The sequence below is a fragment of the Phoenix dactylifera genome, chromosome 13, assembly GCF_051530095.1.
Source record: "Phoenix dactylifera cultivar Ajwa chromosome 13, Ajwa_hap1_PhDact_Kaust_v1.1, whole genome shotgun sequence".
Classification (NCBI taxonomy): Eukaryota; Viridiplantae; Streptophyta; class Magnoliopsida; order Arecales; family Arecaceae; genus Phoenix; species Phoenix dactylifera.
In genome coordinates this window covers 17886586-17901675 of record NC_143202.1, presented here as the reverse complement: position 1 = coordinate 17901675, position 15090 = coordinate 17886586, and the positions used below count along the sequence as shown (strand labels likewise).

The following is a 15090-nucleotide window of genomic DNA, read 5'->3' as shown; positions in this document are numbered from 1 at the left end:
ATTTATCCAAACCAACCTATAATATTTCATTGTGTATAAAAAAGCAAGAACAATAAAAGCATTGGAAAGAAAAAAAATTTAAAATCTCACTTTTGCAAGTATGATTGCATTCCTCTATAATTTCTTCAAAAATTAGTTCCTAAAAATATTATATGTAATAATATATTAATATATAATGATAATAATTATAATATTTTATATCAGAATATTGTATTATACTATATATATAATATTATATTACATTTTATTATAACGCATTACGATGTTATGTTATGTTATAGTATACAATATTATATTAACTATATTATAATAATATACAATGTCCTTTATGGTCATTTTGTCATATCAAAAGTACTTTCTCAATTTATTTACCAAATATATATTAAAGTTTTATAGTATTTACGAAATATACTTATCAAATAACAAATAGCTTTTTGTAAAAGATCTACTCTCCAAAAGCTCTACTTTTCCTAAGCTTTTCTTGCAAAAGATCCAAAAGCTTTACTAGCAACATCTTTACCAAACGAGGCCTTAGCCCATAATATAATCGTGAAGCCCTATAAGCCCTATGATAAATGTGAGGACTCGTGCGGGTGTGTGTTTAATCCCACATCGGTTATTCACTGAAGAGATCTTAGGTACTTATACATAACTAAAGAACTCAAAAAAATACCTTTCGCTAGCTTTTTTGAATGAGGTCCTGCGTTGTAAATAATGGTATCAGAGCGAACTCGGCCCAGAGCGTATGCGGACTAGAGGACACTGTAGCATGGGTTCATGGAGGCTGACCACAAGCTAATCGTGGTAGTTGTGATTAGATTTGAATAGATTTGAACTCTTAACTTGATGAGAATGTCAGGGTTTGAAATGGGGAAGTATGTGAGGACCTGTACGGGAGTGTGTTTAGTCCCACATCGGTTATTTGTCGAGAAGATCTTGGATATTTATACAAGACTAAGAAACCCAAAAAAATACCTTATGGCTAGCCATTTTGGGTGAGATCCTAAGTTGTGACAATAGGTATAAGAGACATATATATAACATTATACATTATATACTATTTCTCGAAAATCTACACATTATATATATAGGTAAACCATCAAGTTCAAATCAAATCCAGATCCAAGTCAGGATCATGAAATCAAACCCATATCTGAACATAATATATAATCAAATTGGGTTGGATCTAAGTCTAAGTAAATTTTTAGCAGATCTATACACAACCCTAGAAAATTCATGGATGCAAATTTTGACCCCAAGTGATAGACCTATGCATTGATATTAGGTTCAAGTAAAGCTATTGATAAACGAGAAAGCTATTGCGGGCTATGTCAGGTTCAGATTGCATCTTGCGCATGAAAGGATAATCGATTTTTTTTTTGCAATGTCAATTATTGGACCGCATCCTGCACAACTCTCAAATTACTCTAATTCTTTTTTTCATCCATCGAACGAAGGTGATCATTCTTTTGCGCGCGAGGCAAAACTAAAACTTTGACTCATGGTCGGACTGTAACATCGTTGACCGGCTGCCAGACGATCCGGTTCCTCCGGGACGTGGCCGTTTTTTATTCACACAAAATCCATTTTACCCCTGGTTGCAAAGCGAAGTTAGCTATCAAAATTAGGGGCATTGCAGTCATCTGGAATAAATAAAAATTTAAAAATTCAATCCTAAGCACCCCCTCCGTCTCTGCCGATCCCTATTTCCTCTCTTCTCTGTTCTCTTTCCGTCGGCCCTCTCTCAGCCTCTCTGGCTCTCTTCCCTCTCTCCGGCGGCCGGCGTCAACGGCGGTGGAGAACGCAGGTGGAGGCGAAGCCGGCTTTCTCTCCTAGCGCCTCGAGGTACTCTCTCCTTCCACCCTCTCTCCCGGACTCCCCTGGGGCTTCGCCCTGACACAGTGGCCTGCTCCTTCTCTCCTCTCTCTCACTGATGGCTGTTTGTTTCGGATAATGCATCTAAATCCTGAATCCTGTGCCATTTTTTCTTAAATCTTTGCTCGTATTCTCGATTTTTACCAATGTTTGATTTTTAAAGGCCTGAAGTGATGCACTTGTTTTCTTGACATCCATAACAACCATCAATTTTTTTAAAAAAGGTTGTCTTTGGTATATAGGGGGACACTCTTAGCTATTACTGTGACCCTGCTTTGGATGACAGATTCTCTGATCTTGGTGTGATTTGAATCTGTTTTTGTTCCCATTGCCTCTCTCAATGCTATGTTCTTCGTCCCTGCTGTCATCAAGAAGCAAGTAAACAATGCTATCTGTTAAGAGTATAATATTGTATTCTATAAGCTTAGTTTCACTACCATAGATCATCGTCTCCTTTACTTGAGTTTAATTGTGGAAATTAATATTAAGTACATTGTGCATGCATTTGCCAGCAATATTTCAGAAAAAATCTTGTTCCACGGATTTAGGTGTCAACATGATCAGTTTTTCATCTCTCTCGCACGCATTAGCTCCATTTATTCATCAGGAACTATTGGGTATTTGCTTTCAGGATATGTTACCTACCAATCCGTGGCTCATCCCTATTATTTCGATCTTATAGTGTTTGGAGTCAGTCTAGAGGGTAAAGCAGCTAGCATCCTGACCCTGCTATTTAATACAATCTTCCTAAGGGATTAAATTTATAAAGATTAATGATGGCTATTCTGTATCTCAGGGATTATACACGTCCTTTGTTGCATGCAATTCTCTTTTGAACAATTTACATCAACTTATGCCTTTTGCTGCTGCAAGTATCCTTAGGATTTTTCCGATTTTTACTTCTTTATCTGTGATTACCAGTATCTTCTAAGAAGTTAATTAAGTTGTGCTATGAAACTTAGCTAATGAAGCATTCGAAGATAGTTGTGCGTGCTCATCTTGTCATATCATCAAGGGCTCTTTAATGGAGGTTTTGGATTTTATACTGGTAATATGTGTTCGTGCATGCAGGTCAGCTGGGTCGTGCATGCGTGAGGTTGTATCTCCTATATCTATGTATTCATGGACGTGGGCAAGCTAGGCAATGGGAGAGTGCACACGTCGGGAGCCCCGGCAGCGAGCATGGCCGCGACGGCGGTAGCAGCAGCAAGGAGGGGGGAAGGGAAGGTGGCGCTGGTTGCGGGTGCGACGGGGCTTGTGGGCCGGGAGCTAGTGAGAGCTCTGCTCCTCCCCAGCTCTGCATGGAAGCTGGTGTATGGCGTTGCTCGCAGGCCCCCGGATGACGCCGACGATGACGATGATGATGAACGGTACCGGTTTCTGGCGTGCGACATGCTCGACCGTGGGGAGACGATGGAGAAGCTGTCGCCGCTGGCGGAGCAGGTGACGCACGTATTCTGGGTGACATGGGCGAGCCAGTTCCCCCTGGACACCCAGGAGTGCTGCGACCAGAACCGTGCCATGCTCTCCAACGCCCTCGACGCCCTCCTTCTCCCTGTCCCCAGCCCTGCCATCGCCCACCTGGCCCTGCAAACGGGCACCATGCACTACGTCTCCGTCAAGCAGGCCGGCGGCGGCGGCTGCCATGTTTATTACGAGGAGGAGAGCCCGCGGGTGGGAGAGGAGGTCCGCAACTTCTACTACGCGCTGGAGGACCTCGTCAAGGACCGGCTGGGAGGTGGAAGCGACGGCGGCGGCGGCGGGAGGAGGATCGCCAGATGGTCGGTCCATCGCCCGGGGCTGCTGCTGGGCTCCTCCCAGCGGTCCCACTTCAACCTGATGGGGAGCCTTTGCGTGTACGCCAGCATCTGCAGGCACCTGGGCCTCCCCTTCTACTTTCATGGCCTCAGGCGTTGCTGGGAGGAGCCCTACATGGATGCCTCCGATGCCCGGCTCGTCTCTAAACAGCATCTTTGGTGGGCATCGGTGGCATCCGCTTCGTCGTCGTCGTCACCATCATCATCATCATCATTAGCAGCAGCTGCAGCAGAAGCAGACTGCCAGGCTTTCAATGCGGTGAACGGCACCGCCTTCACATGGAAGGAGGTCTGGCCGGCGCTGGCGGCCAAATTCGGGCTTCCCTTGCAGGCTGATGGCGGTGACGAGTTGGTGTCGGAGGAGACGAGCTACAGCAGGCTGATGGGGGACAAGGGAGCGGCGTGGGAGGAGATTGTGGCCAAGGAGAGTGATCTGCGCCCCACCCGGATGGACGACCTCGCCAACTGGGCCTTCCTCGACACCGTGTTCCGCTTCCCAGCGAAGATGCTGGCCAGCTCCGGCAAGGCCCGCCGCCTCGGCTTCACCGCCACCTACACCACCTTGGAATCCCTGCTCTACTGGGTAGACCGCATGCGAGAGGAACGCCTCATCCCTTCTTACTGATTAAACTTTTCATTGGATTGGTTTCCTTTTAGTTATCGATCGTTCATTCGTGTTAAATCTGATTCCAACTCCGGCCACCTTTCACCACCCTAGTCGGCAAAGGGTCTTCGAGACTTTGTGAGTCTCGAAGAATACTTACAAATGCCAAGATATATCATGTATTATGACTTTATCAAGTATTTTTATCTTGTTGTTCGAGTCATGCTAACAGCATTACTGCTAATATTTAAGAATCACTATTCTATCCTAGGCCAATAGGGGCAAAAATTTGGATCATAGGATAGTCCTAAAGGATCAAACCAAGTGAAGCACTTTGTTTTGGCCTTTTACTATACTTAATTTAGGTCACTTTTCTTGCATGCACGAGCGGCTTAATGCATTTGGAGACGTAAGGCGAACTCATTAAGGAGATCTTTTTTTTTGAAAAATAATAATACAAAATTAATAAATACAAAATACTTTAAAAAATTCATTTAAAAATAATTTGTCTAACATTTTAAGATGCAAAATTACTAATCAAACTTTGTACTCAAGATTCATTAAAATACTATTTTCAATCGATAATATAGCTAATCCATTTAATATTTCTTATGACATAATTGACCGTAAATAAGATTTTATCACTATTTTCATCAAATTGTTTTCTTGTATGGATCACATATTTTTCACAAAATGTAGATTCTATTTTTATTTCATTTACAATTTTTTTAGATGAAATCAAAGCAGACATGAATTTATTTTTTCTATAACTTTTCAAATAAGAAAGAAAATCTTTTAAGCCAAAAAGGGTTTTGGAGGAACAATAGAGGCCATAAAGCATGAAGATTACAGAAGCAAAGATGATAGGAAAAGAATTAGAATACCTCTCTTGTACTGGATGTTGGGCCTTTCTTTATAGACAAAAAGTTTTTCTGCTAGACTCAGGCTCTAGAGTTTCTGAATCGACTAGATTAGCCCAAAAATTTGAATCCAAATAAAACTGAATTTCCATCACGCTCGGTATCACTTTCTAATTGGTTGGCATATTTTAGCCACATCAATCATGATGTAACAACTCTCACTTCCCAACTATTGTAGTTGGTCACATGATGATTTTAGTTGCAAGTTGAGATGTTCTATTTGAACCCAAGAACGTCATTGTGCGTTCTAATTACTGAACTAGGTCAAAGCAAACGCTGGATTTGAGTTACTTGCAGTGACTTGGCAACCAAATTGATTGCACGCAAAAAGACAATGGCAAAGCTCATCTTATTGGAGGCTCACACTATTTTCTCCCCATCGATCCTCAGTGGACGGGCACGCCATATGTTGGTTGCAGGCCTCACGGTAAGACAAGGAATTGAAGAACAAAAATCATATGGGGCGCATACCATCATATGGTACGTGCTCCTATTTCGGCCACATTAATATTTTACACGAATCTCAAAAAAGTGGATTGCGACCTATTTAAGTCGGCAAACCTATTTTATGCACTACAAGAAAATATATATTCAGCGACTAAGATTCTAGTCACCGAATAACCATATTTGGTCGCCGAAACCTTTTCGCGACTAGAATACTCTTCGTCGCCGAACCCTAGTCACTGAAAGGTTTTGGCGACCAATATTGTGTGGTCACCTAAGGTACACCAACAACGACCAATGTTTGGTTGCCGAAGCAACTTTTCAGCGACCAAATTTGTTGTCGCTAATTCCCACGCCGACCAAATAGTTGGTCGTGGAATGTTTGTCTTCCGCTACCAAAAATATGGTCACTGAATGTCTATCTTCTCCCACCAATAGTTTGGTCGTAGAATGTATTGGAATGCATTGGCAACAAACGTTTTTTGGTGGCAGAAAGTATTAACCTGTATTTAATTAATAATTCAAATTATAAGCTTAATATTTATTTTTGGGCTCGTTCCAAATCCTGTACAACCAACACAGCCTATCCATTATCCATATTGCACAATACATTTGCTCATCCAAATAGAAGTATACACAATATTGGAGAATTCATAATCATTCATTATAAATATCATCATTTATAAGTCTAAAGTCAAGCAAACCTATTAACCATTCATCAAAATGTTTCATCCATACCATATGTTAAGGTGATAATCATCACCAAACACATCAAAATGTAAATTAAAAATCCCAAAATATATGATCTTGCAATTCATCCAAACAACCATCATGTAGATAAAAATATGAATAAACAAAAAACAGATTTCTGCTTGTAGACAACTCCACCATGATCATCTGAACAAAAGCTATCCATGTACCAAAAACTAGATTCACATGCTCATAACTCCACCATGTATCTGAGAAAGCAAAAAAGAATACACAATCAATAACCACATGTGAAAAATAATAAACTAAAATTCAAGTATAAGTTCACAATGATATTTCTCTTAATTTGGTCTAAATCTCTAAATAACCTACGTAATATAAATGAGAATACATACCAACGAGTATTTGTGCCACCAGTTGAATACATGGCCCCATCATGATGGATAGACGACTTATGCGTTTGAGTCTTTTCCTTTAAGAACTCTGTCACCAAACTTGTAAGATGTGCAATTTGCTTCTGTTCTTCCTCTCGCTCTTTCTTTTCCTCCTCACGCTCTCTCCTCTCCTGTTCCAATTGCCTCCGCAGCTCCTCATGCTCCATCTCACGCTCCATCTTCATCTCCTCCATCTCAGCTTTAAGTTTCTGTAACTCCCCAACATGGTCTTGTGACACACGACTAGGTGTGGAAGAAGATGAAGAGGGCTTCGGCCCATCCCCAAATCCAAGAATGTATCTCTTCCTTTTTCCAAGTGCCTGCCTAGACATCTCCTCTGATGTTAATTGCACACCGGATTGGGAAGATTCTTCTCGCAAGCTCAACATCTTTGACTGTCAATGCAAAGGTAACAATAGAATTAAATGTATATATAATCTTGCAAAAGCATAAAGTGATTTAAATTATTATTGAGATTTTAGATACCTACATGTTTCACGGTGCAAATAGGATCAATCCACTCTTTGTTCTTCTTGGTATGAGTTTTCTTATAGAATTCTGGAAATTCAAGGTTTTCAGAACCATTAAACTCCGGCTGCAAAGTGTAATTTAGATTAGCATATAGCCACTATATAATAAAAAAACTAGAATAACCGTCAGATCTACTTGCATAAAAGGATTCCAAAAATATACATGCAGCAAACTAGAATAAAAAATCTACTTGCAGCAAATTATCTATTTTACAATAGCCAAAACTATCCCATAGACTGTTTCACAGGCAATTCACTAAAAATATAGCCAGCACATACTCAAAAATATATTACCTGTATAGTCATTGTTGCAACAAATGACCGAGACCTGAACAATGATTGTACTCAAGCTTTTTCCTATTCTTTTTGCCAGCTTTTGATCTCACCTTCAAAAAAAATACAAATTAAAAATCTAAAGAAAACATTATGATCAAATATTTTACTTATAAACTCTGAAGCACTAAATATGTAAGTTACCTTGTGTTCTTTGCTTTTCCACACATCGTCAATTAAGTGGCGCCAATCCTCTTGAGTCACATGTTCGTATGGATGACCATAAGGATCCACATGTAAGACGTTCTTAACACGCTTGTAATGCAATTTCATATTGTGCCTCCAATTTCTGTGGATATTGTAGCATTTTCTGTGGACAGCTTGCTAAGCTACTAGATTGCCATGATAATCATCCGAGATTTTGAACTTGTCCTAAAAACATAAGTAAAATCATTATGTAGTATAATCAATGCAACTATTACAAGTATGTAAAAAAATATTATGCAATAAATAATTACAAGGACAGATTGTATGATAGCAGATTGAGTAGCCTCGTCTACATGCCGCCACGTCGGTATGCCCTTAATTGGACACATTCTCCTAATATACACCCGCAACAGACTGGCTACCTTTGGGGCATTAATACCACATAAAGCATTCCACTCATCAAGTACTGGAACAGAAAGCTTTTCTCCGCCATTCTGGGCAATGAGCTTATCAATTCCTTTCCCAACTGTCTTACCCCGCACGCGCTTTGATGATGAACCTGCTAAAATAGTTAAATACTTTAGGCCATAAGACAAACCTGCTAATGATAGATAAAGAGAACGCAAAAAAAACACAAAATTACTGAAATGCCATCATTTTACCAAGAGTATCTTAGCAATAACAAGATTCAGAAAGATGAGTTTTCTCACCCACGCTGTTGGCAATAATAGGTGGACTTGAAAGCTCGTGGGTTTGCTGGATAGAAAAGGTAGGGAGCAGAGTAGGTTGGGCAGCCATCACGGGCACAAGTTCAGCATCTCCAGAAGAATTCAGTTCTTCATATCAGATGGCAGATACTCATCATCATCATCGCCATTGCTAATCTTGTTCGGTCCTTCATTACCATTCTGATTTGAACCAAACAATGCCTTGGACATACCCGGTATGCCAAGAGCCTCTAATCTCATTGAGTTCATTTCAATCCTTTTTTGCCTTTGCCTTTCGTATCCCGTCAGCTTCTGGGACAAGCACCCAGGCTTCACAAATTGTTTACCTACTTTGTGCATCTTTCATAATAAAAACCAGATAGATACAATATTACATTCAGCCATAAAGAAATATGAAGTAAAAAGTACATCACACTCTCCATAAAAAATAGAAGCATGTAAGATAAAAATGGATGATTTTCATTAACATATAAAACAGAAGCATGTAAGATAAAAATGGATGATTTTCATTAACATATAAAACAGAAGCATGTAAGATAAAAATGGATGATTTTTATTAACATATAAAACAGAAGCATGTAAGATAAAAATGTTCAACTTTGCTATAGATAGATCATTAGAGAAATATATCATAGCTCTAAATCTACGAGTGTATCACTGTCACTATCAATGTCTTCTTCTTCATCGCTAGGCTCCTCCATTACTTCATCGTGTCAGCATCTTTGCCCCTTTTTCTTTTCTTATTAATGCTTGGATGCTTGCCCAATGGCTTGTATGTCCCTGAATTAATTTGCTCCAAGATCTCTTCTCCCGTGAACTCTCATGGCCTTGACCTGTCCTCACTTTTACCATTAAAGAGCTCGCTCTTTCGCCATATGTGGTTCTCAGGCAAGAAACGCCTCGCACCCATATAGCCAATCTTACTCCTCAAACGTTCTGATGAAGCATCTTCGTTACAAATGGGACAAGCCAAATAACCTTTTGTTGGCCATCCAGACATGTTACCATATGCAAGAAAGTCATTAATGGTACACATGAGAGCAGCACGCATTCTAAATGTACTTCCACTAGAGGCATCATAAGTTTGCACGCCATCCTTCCAAAGCTCTTTCAACTCATCAATTAATGGCCTCAAGTAAACATCTATTTCTTTACCGGGAGCCGTTTTTCCGGGAATAAGCAATGACAGCATACAAAATTGCTCTTTCATACACTTCCAAGGTGGAAGATTATAAGGCATCATGATAACGGGCCACATACTGTACGATGTGCTCATATTTCCAAAAGGATTGAAACCATCGGTGGCTAGCCCTAACCTCACATTCCGCGGATTCTTGGAAAACTCAGGATGTTGCCGATCAAAGTTCTTCCATTCCTCCCCATCAGTTGGATGTCTTAATGTTTCGTCATCCACTCGCTTCTCCTTGTGCCATCTCATATCTACAGCTATTTTCGGAGACAAAAATAAGCGCTTCAATCTCGGTGTCAGGGGAAAGTACCGCAAAATTTTATGAGGAATCTTCTTACCGTTACCATCATTCAGCTTATATTTAGGCTCATCAATATAGGGCATTTCTCCAGGTTCGCATTCTCCTTCCAAAAAAGAACACAATCATATTTGCATGCATGAATTAGCACATATCCCAAACCCAAATCTCGTAAAAATTTCTTGACTTCATAAAGGGTCCATGGAACAGACTTATGATACTCCGGTAGAATTTCCTTGTATACCTTCATGTTCATGTCAAAAGAGGAATTGCTCCACTGGTTGTACACCTTAATATGAAGCATCTTAATAACGAATGATAATACTGTAAAAGTTTTGCAACTAGGATAAATGGGTTGTTGAGCATCATCAAACAACTTATCAAAATTCTGTGCATCCTCCCTCCCCAAGTTATTAGGCAATTCGTCAATATCGTCATTCATGAAAGCGCCCATGCAAACATCTTCCAGCATATTAGACAATTCTTCCCTATCATCGGTGCCATCCCCAGCCATTCTATCCTCAACACCTCCACCATTGTCACAGTTAGCATTATTTGAAACACAAGATTGATGCACGTGAACCGATTCTCCATGTTGCACCCAAGTCTTGTAAGAAGGCGAGATTCCTTTTAACATTAAATGAATCTTGACAACTTGAATGCTTTGTTTTTTGTCATTCATGCACTCGACACAAGAACACCAAATATCATTTGCTGAGCCTAAATTTGCCACCGCAAATTCAATAAAGGACTTCACCCCTTCTCTATACTCTTTACTCTTCATTCTATTTTTTATTGTCATCCAACTCTTGTCCATTTTGACTGACCTACAAAGTACTTCATCAAGTTAGATTGATTAGTTTATAGATTTATTTTTGTATCCTGCAAAAAAAAGTTGCAGCAGAAAACCAGAGACGGCCCAATACATTTGGAGGCCTAAGACAAATTCAGTGAATGAGACATTTTCTTTTATTATTATTATAATAATAATAAATTTTAATAAGTACAAAATAGTTAAAAAAATGATATGAAAATAGATAGCTGTCAAGTATACTATTTCAACAAAGATGCATGAATCTAACAAAGATAAAGAAGCCTCTTCAGTTTAATATAATTCTTGAATAGGAGCATGAAAATATATTTAGTTTAAAAAAAATTCCATCTCCCATCTCCCCTTCGATACCACAGCACGGCAACCATTCAACCCAAATAGAAATGGGAAGAAAAAATTAAAAAAATCTCCACCCTCTAAGAAGTCCATCTCCAATCCCCCTATCTTTCTTCCCGATGGCCCAGCTGGATCGGAGTAACGTGAGGGAAGGAAAACCAAGACCAAAACACTCCAATCCCCTGATTTCTCCCCTCTGTTTCTCTCCACCCAAAACAAAACCACCGTCCCCAAATCCCTCCTCGCTCTCTCTCCCTGCCGGCCCAAGAAAAGGACCTCGCCCCAAATCTCCTCCCCGGTGGCGGCGGCGGCGGCGAAGGAGGAGAAGCCCTCCGCAGTGGATGCGGCGGCGGCGAAGGAGGAGAAGCCCTCGTCGGTTTCTTCTTCTCTCGCCTCGCCTCCAAATTTCCCGACAACCCCCAAGGACCCCCGGCCACCGCTCCCTCTCCCTCTCCCTCTCCCTCCCGGCCTCTGCTAAATAAATGGGTTTCTTCTTCTCCCGGCTCGCCTCCACTGGTTCCCGACGACCCCCGACGACCCCCGGCCACCTCTCCCTCTCCCTCTCCCTCCCGGCCTCTGTTTCTCTCCCAGCTTATCAAATCCTCTCCCGGCTGGCCTCCTAATTTCCCGACGACCTCCGGCCACCTCTCCCTCTCCCTCTCCCTCCCGGCCTCTGCGAAATTAAAATCCAGAGAAGAGAACGTACCTTGGGACGCCGACGCCGAAGGGATGACCGAACGGGTGAACCGGCGAACGGGCGATGCCGACGTGCAGGTGAAGCCGACGTGCGGGTGAAGGCAAGGTGAAGGCGACGTGCGGGTGAAAAGAAGAAGAATAGGGAATTAGGTTTTTTTTATTTGGTTTCCCTGCATTCATACTTTTCGCGACTAAATTGGTTTAGTCGCTACATATGAACATTTGGGAACCAAAATTTAGTCGCCAAAACTTTTACCTCCAGCCCGCGCGAAATACTGGACCCGCGCCAACTTGGTTTTGATTTTCTACGATCAAATATGCATTTAATTGATGTAAAACAATCATTCAGTAACTAAAAAGGATGCGTGCAAATTTATTTCTGAGCGGATTTTCGATCCTGCCCGTAGGATAGTCCAAGAATTCTATATATTTTTAAGTGAATTTTCGTTCCTGCCACGTCCTCATGTCGCGTATCCTGTCGATCCATATATTTATTTGATAAGGAGTCAAGCATCGAGCTCGAGCTTTTAAAATTATATTATAATAATAATAAAAAAAAGAATTTAAGTATGAAGAAAAGTTGTAGGATTGAGATTTAGCCGAAGAGACAAGAATATGCATGCCTAAGTGAATTAAGATGTCAAACGGCACCGTTTGAAAATAAGCAGTTTTTTCTTTTTTTGAACTTAGAAATTAGCATTTTACAGGGGCTAGTACAACATCGTTCGATTTTATGGAAACTTTATGGACCGAAATTAGATTCGTAAAAGTTTTTCTGGACTAAATTTTTTTTAGTTGTTGGAGGTGAACTTTAAGGACCAAAATTTAGTCGCCAAAAGTTTTACCTCCAGCCCGCGCGAAATATTGGACTCATGCCAACTTAGTTTTGCTTTTCCGCGACTAAATATGCATTTCGTCGGTGTAGGATATTTATTCCGTAACTAACAAGGATGTTGGTCGCAGATAGCCTTCTTTTCCGTGACCAAACGTTAGTTGCCCAAAGTTTTACCTCCACCCGCCAACTTGGTTTTGCTTTTCCGCGACCAAATATGCAGTTCGTCGGTGTAGGATAATTATTCCGTAACTAACAAGGATGGTGGTCGCAGATAGCCTTATTATCCGCGACCAAACGTTAGTCGCCAAAGTTTTACCTCCACCCCGCCAACTTGGTTTTGCTTTTTCGCGACCAAATATCCATTTCGTCGGTGTAGGACAATCATTCAGTAACTAATAAGGATGTTGGTCGCAAATAGCCTTATTTGCCGCGACCACGATTCATGTAGTCGCCAAAAGTGGTCGCTGAAAGTGTATTTTCTTGTAGTGATGGGAGTTTGAGTGGGACCCGGCTTGGAGTTTGAGTGAGCTATAAGTAACAGCCTGAAAATTTTAATGTTGGCAAACCTATTTAGATACCCGACACATTTGACATTACCACCATGTTCATCCCGTTGGCCTTCTAATGACCACAGCTTTTCTTTTATTTTTGGTACAAGATAGCTACAGTTGGTGCCTCGCAAGCTAAACTTTGAGAAAAGGTAGGAATATTTAACTAGAAGTCTTTACTTAACATTACTATTCATATTTCATTTAAAAGTTTTAAAAGATCTAGTGAACATATCTACTGGAGCTCACCAAGTTTTTATTGCATTGCAGGTAATTGATTGGAAAGAGGTTGCCACCTGGATTATGCGTACCCTTTTTTGTTCATTAAAAACTTATACTTGTAAACATCTCTCCATTTTGGCACTTTTGTATGCATTAATGTGAGATGAATATACCATTCAATCATTGAAAATTTGGAGAGTTAACATATTCTGACTATAGATAATGTATCAAAAAATCATATAGTATGTATTGGCGAATAACATGTTTTAAATATCATATTCTGAAAACTAGGTATCAATATACATGAAGGTATGTATTAGGTTACTGCTAATGTGTATTGCAAATTTGCAATAGCTTAAAGTATGTATTAAGAAGCCGATGAGTGTGTATCACTTAGCCATGTGGTGTGTACTAGTAAACACCAAATTGTCAAAACTATGTATCGATATACTTAAAGGTATATATTGAAATTTGGATAGTCATTCTGCTAGGTGTGTATCATTTGGCCATGCAGTGTGTACTGCTGAACACCATGATCTGGAAAGTATGTATCGATATACCTAAAGGTATGTATTAGATCGATGCTTAGTATGCATTAGTAAAGCTTAAAGTGTGTATTAAGAAGTCGATGAGTGTGTATCACTTAGCCATGTGGTGTGTACTGGTGAACACCAAGTTGTCGAAACTGTGTATCGATATAATTAAAGGTATGTATTGAAACTTGGATAGCCATTTTTCTAGTGTGTATCATTTGGCCATGCAGTGTGCACTGCTAAACACCATGATCTATAAAGTATATATCGATATACCTAAAGATATGTATTGGATCGATGCTTAGTATGCATTAGTAAAGCTTAAAGTATGTATCAAGAAACTGATGAGTGTGTATCACTTAGCCATGTGGTGTGTACTGGTGAACATCAAGTTGTCGAAACTGTGTATCGATATAATTAAGGGTATGTATTGAAACTTGGATGGTCATTTTTCTAGTGTGTATCATTTGGCCATACAGTGTGCACTGCTGAACACCATGATCTGAAAATATGTATCGATATACTTAAAGGTATGCATTGGATCGATACTTAGTATGTATTAGTAAAGCTTAAAGTGTGTATTAAGAAGCCGATGAGTGTGTATCACTTACTAATGTACTATGTATCAATTTACTAAAAGATAGATCCCCCTCCCCCAATCATAGAATGTCTCCTCACCCCATCTTTGGAACGGCTTCCAAACTTGGTCGTTGCTTCTTTTTCTCGTACCAAAAAAAAAAAAAAACTGTAGCTATCTTGTACCAGAGAAACAAAAGAAAAGCTATGGTCATCAGAAGGCCATTGCTTCTTTTTCTCATAGCAAAAAAAAAAATTGTAGCTATCTTGTACCAAAAACAAAAGAAAAGCTATGGTCATCGGAAGGCCAATGGGATGAACATGGTGGTAATGTCAAACGTGCCGGGTATCTAAATAGGTCTGCCAACGTTAAAATTCGCAGGTTGTTACTTATAGCTCACTCAAACTCCAAGCCGGGTCCCACTCAAACTCCCATAAGATAGGTTTGCCGACTTAAATAGGTCGCAATCCGCTTTTTTGAGATT

General features: G+C 40.2%; 2 protein-coding genes, 1 long non-coding RNA gene and 1 pseudogene across 4 annotated transcripts; 1 reads left to right on the top strand and 3 right to left on the bottom strand.

Annotated features, from left to right (window-relative positions):
* The first annotated feature begins 1695 nt into the window (after positions 1-1695).
* Positions 1696-4519, top strand: LOC103698858 (NAD(P)-binding Rossmann-fold superfamily protein). The gene is made up of 2 exons (XM_088710064.2): positions 1696-1845; positions 2947-4519. Exon 2 carries the CDS (start codon positions 2998-3000, stop codon positions 4315-4317), a length of 1320 nt encoding a protein of 439 aa, XP_088566190.2. The 5' UTR covers positions 1696-1845; positions 2947-2997; the 3' UTR covers positions 4318-4519.
* A 1812-nt stretch (positions 4520-6331) lies between these two features.
* Positions 6332-7652, bottom strand: LOC120112733 (uncharacterized). The gene is made up of 4 exons (XM_088710211.2): positions 7627-7652; positions 7293-7397; positions 6764-7197; positions 6332-6619 (listed from the first exon to the last, which is right to left on the bottom strand). Coding segments are annotated over exons 1-4 (552 nt in total). The 5' UTR covers positions 7639-7652; the 3' UTR covers positions 6332-6618.
* Positions 7653-7666: 14 nt separating this feature from the next.
* Positions 7667-8565, bottom strand: LOC149751456 (uncharacterized). The gene is made up of 3 exons (XR_016398263.1): positions 8523-8565; positions 8124-8410; positions 7667-8037 (listed from the first exon to the last, which is right to left on the bottom strand). It is a non-coding gene; the product is annotated as an uncharacterized LOC149751456 (long non-coding RNA).
* Positions 8566-9360: 795 nt separating this feature from the next.
* On the bottom strand, positions 9361-11937 carry LOC120112092 (uncharacterized; annotated as a pseudogene). Its single transcript, XR_015972819.2, has 2 exons — positions 11902-11937; positions 9361-10909 (listed from the first exon to the last, which is right to left on the bottom strand). The product of XR_015972819.2 is annotated as an uncharacterized LOC120112092 (transcript).
* Between the last annotated feature and the right edge of the window lie 3153 nt (positions 11938-15090).